The 16,446-nt window shown below is 41.9% G+C and overlaps 1 protein-coding gene across 1 annotated transcript; it reads right to left on the reverse strand.

Moving 5' to 3' along the window:
- Nucleotides 1-4,394: 4,394 nt before the first annotated feature.
- On the reverse strand, nt 4,395-14,016 carry LOC121711137 (ankyrin repeat and SOCS box protein 2-like). Its single transcript, XM_042094479.1, has 10 exons — nt 13,856-14,016; nt 11,917-12,070; nt 11,499-11,665; nt 11,054-11,209; nt 9,889-10,134; nt 9,279-9,450; nt 8,771-9,072; nt 7,729-7,982; nt 6,311-6,464; nt 4,395-4,783 (listed from the first exon to the last, which is right to left on the reverse strand). Exons 2-10 carry the CDS (start codon nt 12,051-12,053, stop codon nt 4,653-4,655), a joined length of 1,719 nt encoding a protein of 572 aa, XP_041950413.1. The 5' UTR covers nt 12,054-12,070; nt 13,856-14,016; the 3' UTR covers nt 4,395-4,652.
- Between the last annotated feature and the right edge of the window lie 2,430 nt (nt 14,017-16,446).

Here is a 16,446-nt window from a genome sequence, read left to right on the forward strand (position 1 = left end):
AGGGACTCATAGCAAGAACCCCTTAAAATCCTTGTTCAGCTTTTAGCAGATTGTTTACTTTCACCAGTGTTTGGAAAGACACATTAATGAATATTCTTCTGTAGACCGTATCAAGTCAGATTTTCTGGGCAGCTGGTTTAGTAGGAGCAGAGAACTCCCAGGGAGGTGCTGTGAATACAGCATGTCATTAAGAGCATCTCTGTTTAACGGCTTCCCCTGCTCGTGTGAGACAGCCAGTGGGGTTCCTCCATCAGGGTGATGGAAACGTGTGACATAAACATGCCCACACATGCGTGCATAAACACACACACACACACACACACACACACACACACACACACACACACACACACACACACACACGCACACGCACGTAAATACTGTACACATACACACACACACACACACACACACAATGACACACAAATACACAGACACACGCACACACACACACACACACACACACACACTCACACACACACACACACTCACACACTGGCTGGGTGTCAGGTGCAGCTGGCCGGATGCATCCTGGGTTAGACTGGCTGTCTCAGTGGCGCAGTTGGATGGGGTTCAAAGGAGTCAAGTTGAGCGGCGCCCCAACTGGGAGTCCTCACTCGCTATCAGTCATGGACCAGCCTCGGCTGCTGCACTGGGCATGCTCCACTCTTTCCCTGTCCTAATCCAAACAAGCCTGCTTTTTGTTTAGTGTGTATGGTTATGTGTTTGTGTGACCTTGGTTGTTTTTAAAGATATTCAGTTACATATACTGTTATTGTATTTTACACTGTACTGTCATAAAGCCTCATGGGTCAATGCCCGAATAACTAAGAGCAAACCTGTAACAGGAAGAAACCAACACCCAGAGAATTATTTATTAGATAGATAGATATATAGATTTATAGATATTCTCTGAGAATATCTTTTCACCTCTAAAGGGACTGCTTTACTTCATTCTATTTTTCTTTAGTGTTGAGTGTTGCATTTTTTTGTTGCAACATGTTTTTTGTTGAGAATGACCTCCAAATAGTAACAGAATGTGGCCATGTCAAAAACTCGTTTGGTGTTGTCCAGATATAACAGTAAGTTAGCATGCAACCCAACTAGCATCGGGACGGCTCTTTTGTAAATACCACAGTGTGCCACATGTGGCCGCTGTACTAAATACAATGGAAGTCAATGCAACAGTGAAGTGCTGCTGCGTAAAAAAAACAAAACTCGAAGCCTACAGAATTCCACTTTGCTCCTGGCCAGGCCTGTGGCATCCATCAAAGCCGCCCTGAGTTAGAATAGCGTATGTGTTTCGCGTCTTGCTCTGATGAAGGGTTCTGGCAGGATGCTATACCTCTGAAAAAAAGCATTCCATGATGTCTATTCAGTATCTAGTCTGTACCTCACAGTAAACTGTTAAATATGCCCCCACACATAAAATGACAATAGCCTGCCATGCATTTGTGTTGCCAGGGCAGATATGTGAGTTTAGTATGCCAGGGTGGCCATATCATAACCATCTGTGGCCAGGAAGTTACGATGGACCACCAGTTTTCTTTAAGATTATTGGGATACACAGTATGAGAAACTGACAAGTTATCTTAACGTTCACAAATTAGGGCCTGACATCTGGTCAATATTTTGAAAGTGAGCGCTCAATCATGTCTCCCATGACAAGGAAGAGAAAAACATGACATGATGGAATAAGACAGCATGGCATTTCGTGGTCTGACCAGAGGGTCTGAGTGGACAAGTGCCCTTTTGCGTCTGCTGCCTGAATGATATCTCACAAGCATCCTTTTGCCATAGCAAATGAAATGAAATAAAATCAAGCCTAAAATATTGTGTTGTCTGTCAATTCCCCCTCCCTCCCCCACCAACACACCACCCCACCCGACCAAAAGTGCAGCATTCCGCTGGAGAGCAAGCTGACCAGACTCTCCTTCACTGTGTTTTGCCTGAGTGTCTGGTAGTCTGATTGAGTTACTCATCTAGAGCAGAGATGGTTGTTGGGAGAGTGCCTGTAAAAACGAATCTACAGAGAGTATGGCCTCATCCAAACCCTACGCTACTGACTGCTTCCAAAAATGGATGCCTGCCTGTCTCCATGAAGCAATGTGCTGCAGCCTTGTCAATTATGCGCTTTTGTGCTATTCTTTGCTTACTTATGCATGCAAGACTGTGACATTTAGAGAAGGGGGAAAGGAGAGCAGTGTGGCTGTGGCACTCTCTCCTTTTTAAGATGCAAAAGCCTCGTTAAGCTAATTTTGTCCTCAATACAGTAGTTATTTTTTTCAATCTGGTACAAACAATATGTAGGTTTACTGTAACTGAAATTCTCTCTGGTGTTGGAATTCTCGACTGCCAGCTGAGAGCTGAAAGAATCCTTTTACCTGCAGCAAAAAAAAAAAAAGAAAAAAAATGCAGGTGAGCACGCCAGTTCTCAGAATGGCACGTGCGTGCACGCACACACACTCACAAACACACACACACAAACACACACACACACACACACACACACACACACACACACACACATGCACACAAGAAAAGGAGAAGATGGTAGAGATGGAAGGATAAATGTGGAGGCTGGAGAAAAGGAAAGACACTGAGAGGAAGAGAATAGCAAAGGAGGAAAGAGTAAACAGAGGAAAAGAGATCCAAGTCGAGGGGAAGAGAGAACGAGGGAACGTCTAAACAGTAGCCTGGTCAGTAGTGGAGCCAGCTAGCCCGTCTTACAGTGCTGTGTTGCCACTCGCTCAGACACCAGTGATGGAGAGTGCTTTCAAAGGGTCGGTCTTTGGGCAGCACTTTTTATTTGTCAATTCGAGACTTTCTCCTTAACCAAACAGTGATATAGCTCTCCCCTTGAGTCTGTGACAGGGTAATAGATAGGCTGTGTTGACTTCTCTGAAAAAAGATCTAAAAGGATCTAAAAAAAAAAACAAACCCTGAAAACTCAGCATGACTGAAAGAACGAGCAAAGAGAGCGTCAGGGTCTGGCATTGGAGATTAATCTTTAGAGCGCAACACTGTATTTGAGAACAATGTCAGCATTGCAAAGCTGCTTGAGAACACTTATGAACCAAACACATGTTTACCAGATGTTAAGAGTTTTGAGGCATTAGGATTGCAGCATGTCTCATTACGCACCATACCAGACTCCAAACCTCAGTGACAATAAATCATAGCAAGTGCACTTAGATAGATAGCTAAATAGATAGATAAGTAGATAGATAGATTGAAAATGCACTTGCCTCTTGAAGAGCTACTAGTTCATTTCATTGCCATCAGTTTTTTTTTCTAATAGGAAAATGCTAGGCCCTGTCCAAACCTGGAATACAAACTCTCAACAAGGAGCTGCAGTGCCACCCAATGGCTGTGTCATGCTATTGGATTTCTTTTTTAAGTTCACAGGTAAGGCGAGGACATAATAAGAAGATTGCACTGCACATGTTGATCCATTGTAAGGTTGCCCATCATTTATGTTTTGGGATTGATATCCATAGTAAGGCTGCCTATCGTTTATGTACATTCATATTGAAGTACTTTTCAAATATTTTGTAAAATATGGTGGCACAATTAACTCAAGTGCTGGTGGCCCTCTCAACTGAAAATATTTTATCTAATTCCAGGGCAAGCAAATCAGGAGTTTTCAGCTAGTCTAAATGGCCACTGATAACCAGGGATGGAAGACTTTCAGCATACGACAAACCTTTGCATTTGCTTCAGTAAATGCCAACAGAGAGAGTATAGGTGCACACATTTCAGCTTAGTTTGGTATGGGTGTTATTACCTCTTTCAAGGTCTCTTCTTGAACCATACGGCATATTTTTTGTCACATATTTGTACAACCTTTAATTCAAACTTTACATGATGGACAATAACAATTAATTACATGTTGCAGATGCCTGAAATAGTCTGATTTACAATATTTGCACCAAATCCCAAAGAAAAACAACAACAAAAACAAGTTAGGAAAGGGAGTAAATACACTACTCTCTTTTGTTTGGCACCTTGCACACGTAACTGTGTGTACACGGGATCCCCTTACAGTAGCTCCTCACACTTGGCTAAACGGCGGATATTTTTGGTGTTCCCTGAAGTATGCAGTAACCTGTAAAGCCGGCGCATCCGCACCCTGGGTGCCACCGGCCCCCTCCCCCGTGACCTCCGAGGCATCCTGGCTCAGTGCAGCTGCTGCAGGACACTACAGAGAGCCCATGGTGAAAGGGTACAGGAAGTGAGCATCTCAAGGGGATGCTGTGATGTAATCCACCGGCAGAGATAGGAAAAGTACAGTCCACTGTACTGTAGCACTGGTCACAACAGTACAGTCCACTGTACTGTGGCACTGGTCACAACATTGATGGGTTAGTAAAGACGTAATGAGTATTTTGTGATATGATAATGAATTTAATATGACCCAGTTACTTTTTTTGCATACAGTAAATAGTATGTGTCAGATTTATCAACATTATGCACATGCACTTATATTATTGAGATTTGTGTACTACTACAAACTCATAGGCACACAGGCTCAGGCTCTTCATTAAAGGTTTAAGTCTCTGCTATTGTTCATCTCTCCTAGTGGGACTGTGCCCATCATGTCAGGTGTTTAATAATGATCCGCTCTGACAGGTGGGATGAGGGAGGCCGGCTCATTCATCATAGTGGAGGTATCTGATTAGTCTTCTGGGAAGAGGGAGCGTGCGGAGGAGCAGCAGCCTCTGAAGACCAGCCTCCTGGCGGATCTGCTGCCGGCACAGATGCCTGAGGGATGGAGGGTTCTCTGTAATCATCAGAAAAGACACAATATCAATGATCTAATCATCACAGTAGTCGTATATTGGGTGCTCTTGAACATTCATCTTCATCATCATCATCATCATCATCATCATGTTAGTAGATGGAGAGTACATGCCTCTGTATTGTATTTTCTCTGAAAACATCTTGTAAGTACAATCTTTGTTTGAGTGTGCAACTATTTGTGAAGGCTCTGGTGTTTTCTGGGCATCCCCAGATATGTGAGTCATGGTAATATGTCATGATAAACAGGGGGCATGATGTCTATGAATATACAGGTGAATAGTTACAGGTCTATTAAGCTGATTTTGTTTTAGCAATATTGCTGGGCAATGTATCTCATTATTGTGGGTCTGGCATGTTCCCATTGATATTAGGCAAATTCATCAGTAGGCAAATCATCATGATTGTCCAATCAGAACAAATGAAACTGGATGTGGTTGCTCTGCAACATTGCTCAAAAAGTTGCCCCATGCATCATCACCTGAGTCATTTCATGGAGCGTAAATGGGAAAGACGACCCCATCCCAATAAAACAACAGAAATGGTCTTTGGGTGTCCTGACACCCCATCATTAGGAGTTGACTGTTTCAAATACCTTGGAATCACAACAGACAATAAACTCAGTTTTGCCCATCACACAGATTCAGAGGAAAATTAAAAGGACTCGTTGTAAAGTCACATTGGCATCATGTCAGTTGGAACATTGCTCATGCTAATAAGTTATTCAGTGATGGGGGATTTGTGATGTGTCTTAGATAGGCTACGCTGTCCCGCTTTAAATGAAAAAGAGAAGAGATTTTTAAACTGTAACCCTATGTCTCATTAGGCGTATAAGTCACTGTTGCTGCCATAGCGTGAGCAACCTTTTTGCTCTGCAGCTCTTTTGAATGGTGCAGAATTTTTCTTTTTTGGCTCTTCATGCTGGACTGGTTAGCCACCCCTGGTCTAGGGCAAAACCACAAAGCCCACACATGAATCACACATACAATAACACAGGATACCACCCACCCACTCAGTGGCCACTGCAATGCTCTGCCCCCTGGGTGGAGGCACTAGAACTCTGAGGTGCAACAAAGCCTGTTTTAGCAGAAGCCTAATACCCTCAGCCAGGGTAGAGGGACTATTATGTTATGTAATGCAATGTGGGATGATTTGTTCAAGTCTGGTGATGGGACAAAGTCTTTTATGTGTTTATTTTGTTTAAGTCTGTGCTATATGTTGATGTGGTGCTTTTGCAAGTAACATTTTACCAGGTCTGGTCTCATTTCTTACATTTTATAACATTCAAACTGCATATTGGCCCATAATTAAGAATGACCAAGAATGATTCGAGTTCACCCCCATCTCCACCTTTTTTGTATTTGTTTTATTGAAGGTTTAAGAAATTGTGGGACATATTGTTGTTCATTGTGTGTATAGTGATGCTGGTTTGATAATGTGATGTGTATAATGTTGTGTTTTTCACATGAACAGGTCAATAAAAACTTGTTTATAAATAACCATAACTCACTAGCCCTTTCCTTTACTCCAACCCAGTCCTGGCGGCTGTCTAGCAGTTGTTTGAGTCTGGAACAGAGCTTCACGTGTCCCACGTAGTCCTGGAGGAGGTCAATGATGGGACCTGCCCAGCCGCAGACTGAGGGAGCAGAGATCATCTCACAGAACTGCAGGGGAGAGCACGATACATCACAACAGACACATTTGGAGTCAGTGTAACTGAAACTCTACCTGCATATCCTGTTTTTACCAGCTATTATTTGTCAAACATAGTTAAACATACTGCTAGACAAATTTGGACTCACTGAGGTATTTCCTTGTTTTTGAAAGAACATTGTGCTTTTTAAAATAAAGCGTAGACATTATTTATGTTGTAACTTACTGTTACAGTGGCTGAACTTGGAATGGAATAATTACATAGGCATAAGAGGTCCATATTCTGCCACCATCACTTCCGTATTTCCATGGAATGTCAACTAATCCTAAATAATCATGTTTTAAAAGGTAACTAATTATTTGAAAATAATTCAGAGACTGAAAACTGTTTAAACACACCTTCTTCAGATACACAAGTCTCTGAAACGCCAGCATTTGTGGAATTGATTATGGTCTAAAGAAATGCATGGCCTCCAAGAGGCCCTCTAACCTCTCAAGCAGAGTTTCAAAGAAATGCCATATCTGAGACTGGCTAGTGTTTGTAAAACGCTAAAATGGACAGAAAGAAAATACTAGGAGGAAAGTTGTTGAGAAATATGTTATGTACAAACAAATCAACGTGTTTGGATCAGAGAAGAAACATTTTGAGGCCCAGAACAAGTGAAAAGATGCCAGAGGATTGCTTGACACCTTCCATAGATATACTGTACATACAGTATACTGACATGTCAGTATATATATATCTATGGACACCTCACATCTCTCAAGCATGGTAGAGGAATCATGATGTCTGGGGACGCTGCTTTGGTGCTTGTAAGATATGCAATTTGTACAGAGCAAAAGGAATCATAAAAAAAGAAGGCTATAACTATTTTACCACGGGCAACAATGGGGACGGCATTTGACAGTGTTTTCCAACGACAACACTGATATAATAATACCAGACAATAGATATCAGACCTATTTAGTGAGGAAGCAGTGACACTGTATTACAGCAAAGTTTGTAATGGATGTAAAAGGAGAATTCTTTGAGGAAAACAAATTTTTCTTCTTCAAACAGAAACAACTATTTTTGACTTTGTCAATACCTCAACTATATTTTCCCTCTATTTGCATCATGTAGTATTGATTCACTTTATTTGCTGATTAGAAATTATTTTCTGAGTGACTTTTGAGAGTACAAACATGTCCAGAGAGACAGCCTGCAGTGTATGCATATGCTTCGTGTAGATGGCCATGTCATCTATTCCGCACCTCTGCTCTGTGTTCATTTACCTGCATGCAGGGCCCCTCCCTCTGGAGCCCAAGGTCGTCCTTGCGGAGCCCTTTGGCAGGTGGGTGTGAATTAGAGCCACACTGGCACTGAAAGCAGGCCTGGGCATCGCAGCCGTGATCCAGCAGGAGCTTCAGCATGGCTGGGTATCTCACGCACAGCAGCACCACGGCAGGGAATGCTAGCTGACAGTTAGGCATCCGGGCATTGACGTCGGCCCCGTGCTCCACAAGCAATCGCACCATCTGGATGTTCCCTTATGAAATAAAAAAGTTTGTTGTTATAAACTTGAAAACTTGACCATACACTTATGTACAGTACTGAATGATACTGTATATCCCTTACTTTTAGGTAGTGTGCTGAAAGCTTACATTTTATAGTCCGGTTTTGTCAATGGATTGTTTGTATTAAATCAAATATAGTTGTGACGGAGTGTCTTCACTTTGGTTGAGTATGTGCTCTGACTGCTATACCAATGAGCCTGGCTCTTTGGTGGTGTTGTCAAGTTGCAGGATTGTTTTAGGCCAGGTAGGATGACTGCTCTCTCCAATAGCTTTATGAACTCAGGGCCTACTTAAACTAGAATCCCATAAGGTAACTGCTTAAAGATGCGCTCTGGTGAAAATCCTGTTTTTAACCCTGTTAACATGCTCATATGATGTCTGTTATGCTTTATAAGACATATCACAAGCAAAACAAGCAGTCAAGGCCATTGCTAAAGATTTCTGCTTTGGATCTACATTTCAACCAACCACAGCCCAGGCAGGCCAATTGAGGCATCAGTCCATTAGTGCATCATAGGGGTACAGAACCAATCCTGAGTACCTGAGGATAGGACAATTATTCATAAAGACACAAACAAGCTACAGTGGCTAACATGGCAGCTGTATGTGGAAAGGGGCCGGGGCCAGATAGATCCCAATACCCGAAATGAGAAAGAAAGTGTAAAGTTACATTTAAGCCATTTTAAGCCTTCTGAATGTTTACTTTAGAGGAGAAGACAAGAGATGTAGGATTCTGGAGTGTGTCTTCAAGCATATTTACCCTGCCTCACGGCCACCAGAAGGGGGTTGAACGTGTCTTGGTTTGTATTGGCACCGGCTTCCAACAGCATCTCAGCTGCATCCAAGTTGCCGTTAGCGACCGCAAAGTACAGAGCTGTGGTCCGACGGTCCTGGTACATGGACGAGCGGTCCGGAGAGAGCGGGGCATTGGCATCATATCCAGCCTGAAGGAGGACCTCCAGGACCTCATCCTCGTTGTACTGGGCTGCCAGGTGAAGAGGGCTGATGCCACTCTGTCTGATTCTCTCCTCACTGGTGACCGGAAGCAGCATGCTCACTACCCTACAGGATGCACAAATCCTTGTCAGAATCCACCATACAGTCTTACTGGGCTGGTACTTCACATTTTCATTAGCCTTTACAGAACAGATCAAACCTATTTAATGGACTTGTAACACAACTATGAGAAAAATGGCCATGTAATAATCTTTGATTAAAATAATATCAGTATCAGTATACACTCCAGTATAAATAATATCATTATTCACTCCAGGTGTCCATGCTGGGCTGCGACATGTAGGGGCAGCAGCTGTGTTTTGGTGGACTTGTTGGCATCAGCTTTGCGAGCGAGAAGCAGCTTCACCGCGCTGCCATGGCCATTTTTGGAGGCCTCAAACAGAGCAGTGGCTCCATCGCTCATTTGGAAGTTCACATCAGCACCTGAATTACACACATAGAAAGGTTTGCAGCGTTACAACTACAAGTGTGGATAGATACAGCAGGGTTACAATTGTATATTTACAGCAGCATGATAGCCTCAATACCCTTGTAATAACTACATGATGTCTGACAAAAACAACACATTGTCAGAACAGGATAGGCTATGCTTTGCTCCACGATAACTAAGCAACATATGACGGTCATATTCAACTAAAAACAAGTGCTGCAAATATATAGGACTGGGTGTTCCTCTGGTGCTCTTCAGTTTAGGGATCCAAAAAGTAAATAAAATACTTGAAAACGTAATGCTTGAAATAGACACTCATGAGGTTTATAAGTTTAAAAAGCCTTTAATCTCACATGGCTATTCTTTTAATAACATGCCTACGGGTTTCGGCGTTACTGCCTTCATCTGAGAATATCACAGTCATAGCCCACCATTGTTCATGAGGAAAGTCAAGACCTCTTGACTGCCGGTCTGTGCTGCTAGAAAGAAAGGCGTGATGCCATAACTGTTCCTCTGGTTCAGATTGGCCCCAGCCCTCAGAAGCATTCCACAGATCTCCACATTGTTGCGGCACACCGCCTCGTGAACAGGCGTCCAGCCTCGGCAGCAGGCCCTGTTCACCCCGGCGCCGTAGGTCAACAACAGCTCCACCACGTCTGCGTTCTCCTGCTCACAAGCTATACGTTTCAAAGGACAATCGTAAAGGTCATAGGTCATGGTCATAAATATAAATAAACAGGCATATTCATAGTAATATTAAGATAGTACAATCAATCAGCCAGTCTTGGTCTCCACTAGTCTTTTACATTTCCATATGCCTTACATTAATATATTATTTAACAAATTCACTTAAGGGTACATGAATTCAAGCATGAATTAATTCATGATTTATGTATTACTTCATTCCTTAATATCTCATGAATCATCAGGAATTGACATGAGTTCATAGTCTGTCATTCGTGACCTCATACATAAACAGCACATCACCTAAAGCAATACATCATCAGATAGAGTACATCATTATGAAATATGATTTATTAAGCATGATCATAATTATTTCTTTTTCTACCAAAAATGTGGTCATCACTGCCCAAATTCTGATTTGAACACAATTTTGCAGTTCTCTAAACACATATCATGATTCACCACTTTAGTTGAGGGGTCACAGACATGATGAACTCATGAGCAATTAACCTTAAATTTGTGTAATCATGATGATCATGTTTAAGAAATCATAAATCATAAGGATGTACCAATCGTAGCTAATGCTTTAGCTGATGTGTTGTGCAGCTGTGTACACTGACAGGTGCAGCTCATCTAAGCTAAAAGTTCCCTTTTGCTGTCGGCCTTTCCAGTCGACTCCTTTCAATGGGGAGAAGTACAGTAGGCCTAATGAGGGAGAAGTACAGTAGGCCTAATGAGGGAGAAGTACAGTAGGCCTAATGAGGCTACTTTAGCCTACTCGTTTTTCTAATGCTCTCTCTTTCCACCTATCCCCAACTATTATGTCCTCCTTATTCTCATCCCACTATCCCTCCTATTTCTTTGCATGCACTGGTAATTCCTTGGAATTACATAGTATATTTTGAAATTGACCTTTGTGTAGGGCAGTTTCTCTGTCTTTATTGCCTATGTTGATGTCAGCTCCTTTCTCCAGAAGATATTCCACACAGGCCATGTGGTCATTCTCCACAGCCAGAAAGAGTGGTGTTTTCTGCTGTTTGTCACGCTGATCAATGACCTCTGGCTGGACTATATTTTCACAAATATAAACAGACCAAATGCTTTTCAGGTATTGAGTTTAACAATTTCATAAACTGAATTTATAACAGTCACATGAAACAAATCTCCATGGTAATGGGTTAGTCTGGCTTACACAAAAGCACGACAGCGTGATGAGATATATTTGTGTTGAGCTAACGAGATAACACTGTACACAGACAAAGCACAGAAACGTGCTGAGGACTGGGGCCAAGGGGGAGAAACTGCATGTAGAGGAGCAAGGTCATGTTTGAAATACACTTGAGAGGCTGTAAACTACCTGTCAGCAAGATCCTAAGGCATTCCTCCTGCCCGTGGATGGCTGCCAAGTGCACTGGGCGATATCCCTGAATACTCTCCTCTCTAAGATGCTGTCTGGTCTGCAGCAGCTCCAGCAGTGTGTCCACTGAGCCACTTGTGACTGCGGTGGTCAGTGGATCTGCAGTCCTAAACAGGAAAAGGGCCAAAATATCACAGATGATTAGTCTTTTTTGCCGAAGTTTCAGGTCCTGTCATCTATTAGTGAAATGGCTGTGTTTGTTCCAATTGAGTCTTGTGTGGTTTGCAATGTCAACATTGTGGGTTAAAATGTAAAGAAATGCAAGTGCTTATTGAAAGGGTGTTTTCAGTAGGGTATAAATCAGTCTGTAGGGCAATGCTCATGAATATACTGCTCTTTAGGTGAAAGGGTACCATACACTTCAGGTTCTTGGGTTGTGTAGAAGGTTCCATCATATCTTCTCCATGCAACACATCGTGTTCCGTCACTGCAGGTGAAAGAGTAACTTCTAGTCGCCTCAGACGTTGGGAAATTATGCAAGTGGTCAAGCTTCATCTTTGACGGGCAAAAATCTTGATGGAGGTCACATTTGAAGTTGAGAATACAATATATTTTAGTTGTCTGATTGATTGATTGATTGATTGATTGATACATTTCACAGGAAACAGGAAAAAAATCTTTGATGAAGAACTTTCCATAATTTTGTTTTGTGGCTTACCTTCAGGAATTTGCTTTGCTAAACACTTATAGACAATATACAACATGTTTATATGTTTATGATTATGAAATAGAAAGGTTTGCTATACATAACAAAAGTGACAGGATTGTTCAATCAGGAAGTGTTTTTCTGAATCTCTATTTCAACTCTTATACTGTACAATAATATTCCATTTCTATGTGAGGGATAACTTTAGCCTGAGTGGATTCATTTCAGCCACCAACAGCTTTGCTGTAAATTGTTAATTAAGACCAAAGCCTTATTTCATAACTTGATCTAGAGTGGCTGCCAGAAGGCACTGTACCCATCCATGTGTTCCCCCTGTACCCTAACCCTGACATAATCCCCCACAGCTGGTGGGTTTCACATCCATTGGAGCGATGCAAGGCTACTCGCTGTGCGGTTCACCGTGACCTTTGGTCAAGGCAGCGCAACTGATGCACCATCTCCTTGGAGGTAAAATTAGGATCAGGCAACCAAGGAGACACCCGTAAATATGCACCCAACGGCACTGCAGGGCCACGAGATGCCAAGACAACAGACTGCTTGAGTGCAGCGAATGCTTCAGCAGGATCAACAACCTTGAAGGAGAAAGCTGTCGAGGGAGGTGAGCATTGCAGTGGCATACGGGCTGCGCTTTAGATAGTAGCCAGCCACTTTCCCTCCAAAAACCTGGTCATTTCATTCAGTTGTAAGTTGTATATCTCATTATACATGACTATTGGAAGCTTTGAAAGTTTTTGTTTTAGAGCGTTTTGTTTAGAATCGTGCAAAGTAAATTTGTATCACAATGTGTCACGGCACTCTGGTATGCATGGGATGCGCTAGGCTCAGCTTTCACAAAGATCGGAGATGGTTAACTGACAGGTGCGAAGTGGTCGCGTAGGATGCTGCCCATCTGCTACAGTATACAGGTTAAACAGAAGTTCGATACTTTATCATATTGCATGATATGATGATATGACATTATACAACATGATACAGGTTTGTGGCCTGGGAAAGAGGATATGAGAGAGGTCCTTCTCAAAATGAGGAAATTACCAAATAGGCCTGAGAACATAAAACATAAGAAAAAGAACAACCTCCACTTTGTTCAGACTCATGTATGATTTTGTAATCATAAAACTATATTCTGTATATGACTAAATAAAATAGGATAGAATTTAACACAGAATAGTCCAAGATAGATATGAGATTTTGACCCCATTCCAATTTCCATTTGAAACCGTGATAGAGCAGGATAGCATACAAGTCAAACAATATCATGAAATGCAATGAAAAGTTGCAATATAACACAATACGAAACAACACAACACTACTTTTTGCTCTGCACATAATCTACTTATGCATCACAACTGGCATAGTTCCAGAGAGGCCATTTAGACACTGAGCATGCAATTGTTAGACTAGAAGACTAATACAATCTGCTTTTGAGAGATAATTACTTTGTGGTAAAGCATGGGACAAAATGCATCATTCCTACATCCTCCAGTATTATGGAAAGCATGCTTCTGCACACATGACAAAGGCTGCAATCCATATTAAAGATTTCATGACACCAGGCGTTGAATAGCAATGTTACAATGCATAATGTAATGGATGAAATGAATTACATAGAAGATGTGAATATCATGCATACCTTTCCACTGCTTTGTATTGGCTTGAAAACAGAGTTGAGGGGCTGCTTTTTGGATATCCACAGACTAACACCTCTTGCCTCCTTTTCTGTGTTCAACTTCAAGACAGACTATCCTCTGAGCACAAAGGAGACCCTCACTTAAGTTGAAGGCTCTGTTTGCCTCAGAGGGGACCACGTGAGAAAAGGTTGAAGAGGCAGACCTCTTAATATCAGGTTTCCCATCATCCACTTTGGGGTACCGCAGTTTAAGTGCGGCCCAGATAGCACCTCGCATGGGCACTGCCCGCTGATGGCTTTGATCTGGTGATCTTTGATCATCCCATTCCAGTCACAGCTGATCCTGAGTCAGCTCCGTCTGAACTGTTAACAAGCAAATACACTTTAAGATGGACTGCCTCGCACCCATGTGAAGAAGTACATGTGCAGGCACATGGGTGAAGGTGCTTTTGAAGCACATGGTGAAACCTTACGTGTGCATTTTATGTGAATGTTGTTGTATTTGTGCACTGACTAGTTTAATGTATGCTTCTTCATGTATAACCTTGACAAAGGATGTGGCTTCTACAACTATAACCTTGACAAAGGATTTTGGCTTCCACACTTGTAACCTTGATGAAGGCTGTGGCTTCTAAACCTATAACCTTGATAAAGGCTGTGGCTTCTACACCTATAACCTTGATGATGACTGTGGCTTCTACACCTATAACCTTGATATAGGCTGTGGCTTTTACACCTATAACCTTGATAAAGGCTGTGGCTTTTACACCTATAACCTTGATAAAGGCTGTGGCTTCTACACATTGATAAATGTTATGCCCCGGGACGTCAGTCATTAATAAATAAAGCATTAAGAGATCAGAGTGTGTGGTTACCAGTACTTTCTTTTTAAATTGATGACCTCCTGGCCAGCGCCTCTACTTGGGTGTGCATCCCTCCTCCAACCTTTTTCACGCTTCTACACTTTCCACAAGTTTCACTCTGGAAACAATGGACAAGTACCCCAATGTTGATAGGAAAAGAGGCCCACAGATGCATCCACTAAATGCACACAATATAATTTTGTGTTCATTAGTAATTACTTGCATGACTATGAGGAGACGATCAAATACCAGAGTTTCCAAAATTAGCAGCTGAGAGGAAATTGCATAATCATAACAACTTTGACATGTGTGTCTTCCTGATGTCCTCCATGATATTGGACAGCCATGGCTGTTGTTATTCATGTTATGGGCTCTGGTGCCCCCATCTGGACAGAGTTGGGAGCCACAGCTATGCTAAGGATTAACCTCAGCCTGATGAGCAAATTAAGTTATTGTTATTAGTAAATTGCACATCTCAAGTTATCTTTGCTAGGTTTTGTTTATTATATCACACTTGCAAATGTAATAGACAAAACACCAGTACAAATAAAACAGCATTTTTCAGGAACAAAATGTCCAAATACCATCCCCAAATATTCCACACAACATTTTCACAAACAAAAAAAACAAAGAAGCAAAAACAATCTACAGTACAAGAAACAATTGAGATGAAGCAGCAGCATGTTTCACTGTACACTCAGAATGTAGTACCACTCATTACATTACCTGACATATTATACAGCTGTAGGCTAATCAATGGTTCAACAATGTTAACTACAATATTTAAGTAACATTGGATATGGGAAGCGTATTGTTACATTTCACACTTAAAAGTACAGTAGTCATTGTTTGATATACACATGACATCAACATTTTGGCTAAGCTGTAGCATCCCTTTTTTTGCGGTCTTCACTTTGTCACACTGATCACATGAGTTATCTCCTAATATGGTCAGGATATCTAAAGCCAGTTGGAAAATGAAGCAGGAAGAGGAAACGGTGCATCTTGTCTTTAGTTGAGCTCCTACCTGGGATTCAACATGGAGGGGCGGTGGTAGTACAGTGGCTAACTTTTGTAGGAGCACTCCACTGGGTGGCAGTAGGGTAGTGCCTAAGTAATTTGGCTAGCATGCAGTGGCTTGAAAAGTTGTGGGTTCAATTCTTGGCTTCCACCATTGTGCCCTTGAGCAAGGTACTTAACACTGAGTTGCTCTGGGGACAATGGCCTGTTAAATATAATTGACATATTTCAGTTGCTTTAGATAAAAGTGTCTGCTAAATGAATAAACGTACCAAGTGTCCACCTAATTTCTTACAAAAGGGATGCTGGTGCTGAGCTCTTGAATTGCAGCCATGTTGTTTATTCCTAGGCCTGTCTCAAGACCAGACCAACGGAGGGATCGGAAACTATTACACTGAAAAATGCAATGAGGTCGGTAGTTCCACATGATTAACCAGTTCAATATTTTACAATACATTTAAAATATATACATTTATATCATGTTCTAATATTGAACTATTCAATCAACAGGTCCCACTTAAAGCTGCAGTTGGCAAGATTTGTTTGATCATATTCACTGAAACCGACACTATGCTCCGGCAGAACAACGTAAATCAGCCGGTTTTAGAAATAAACGGTCCGCACTTCTACCTCCACCTAGAGCCTGTTATTTGTTTTACAAAAATCCACAGCTCCCGGTTCTTCTGGTCCAATCAGAGCAGGGCTGTGTGA

Source organism: Alosa sapidissima, chromosome 6 (genome assembly GCF_018492685.1).
Source record: "Alosa sapidissima isolate fAloSap1 chromosome 6, fAloSap1.pri, whole genome shotgun sequence".
Classification (NCBI taxonomy): Eukaryota; Metazoa; Chordata; class Actinopteri; order Clupeiformes; family Clupeidae; genus Alosa; species Alosa sapidissima.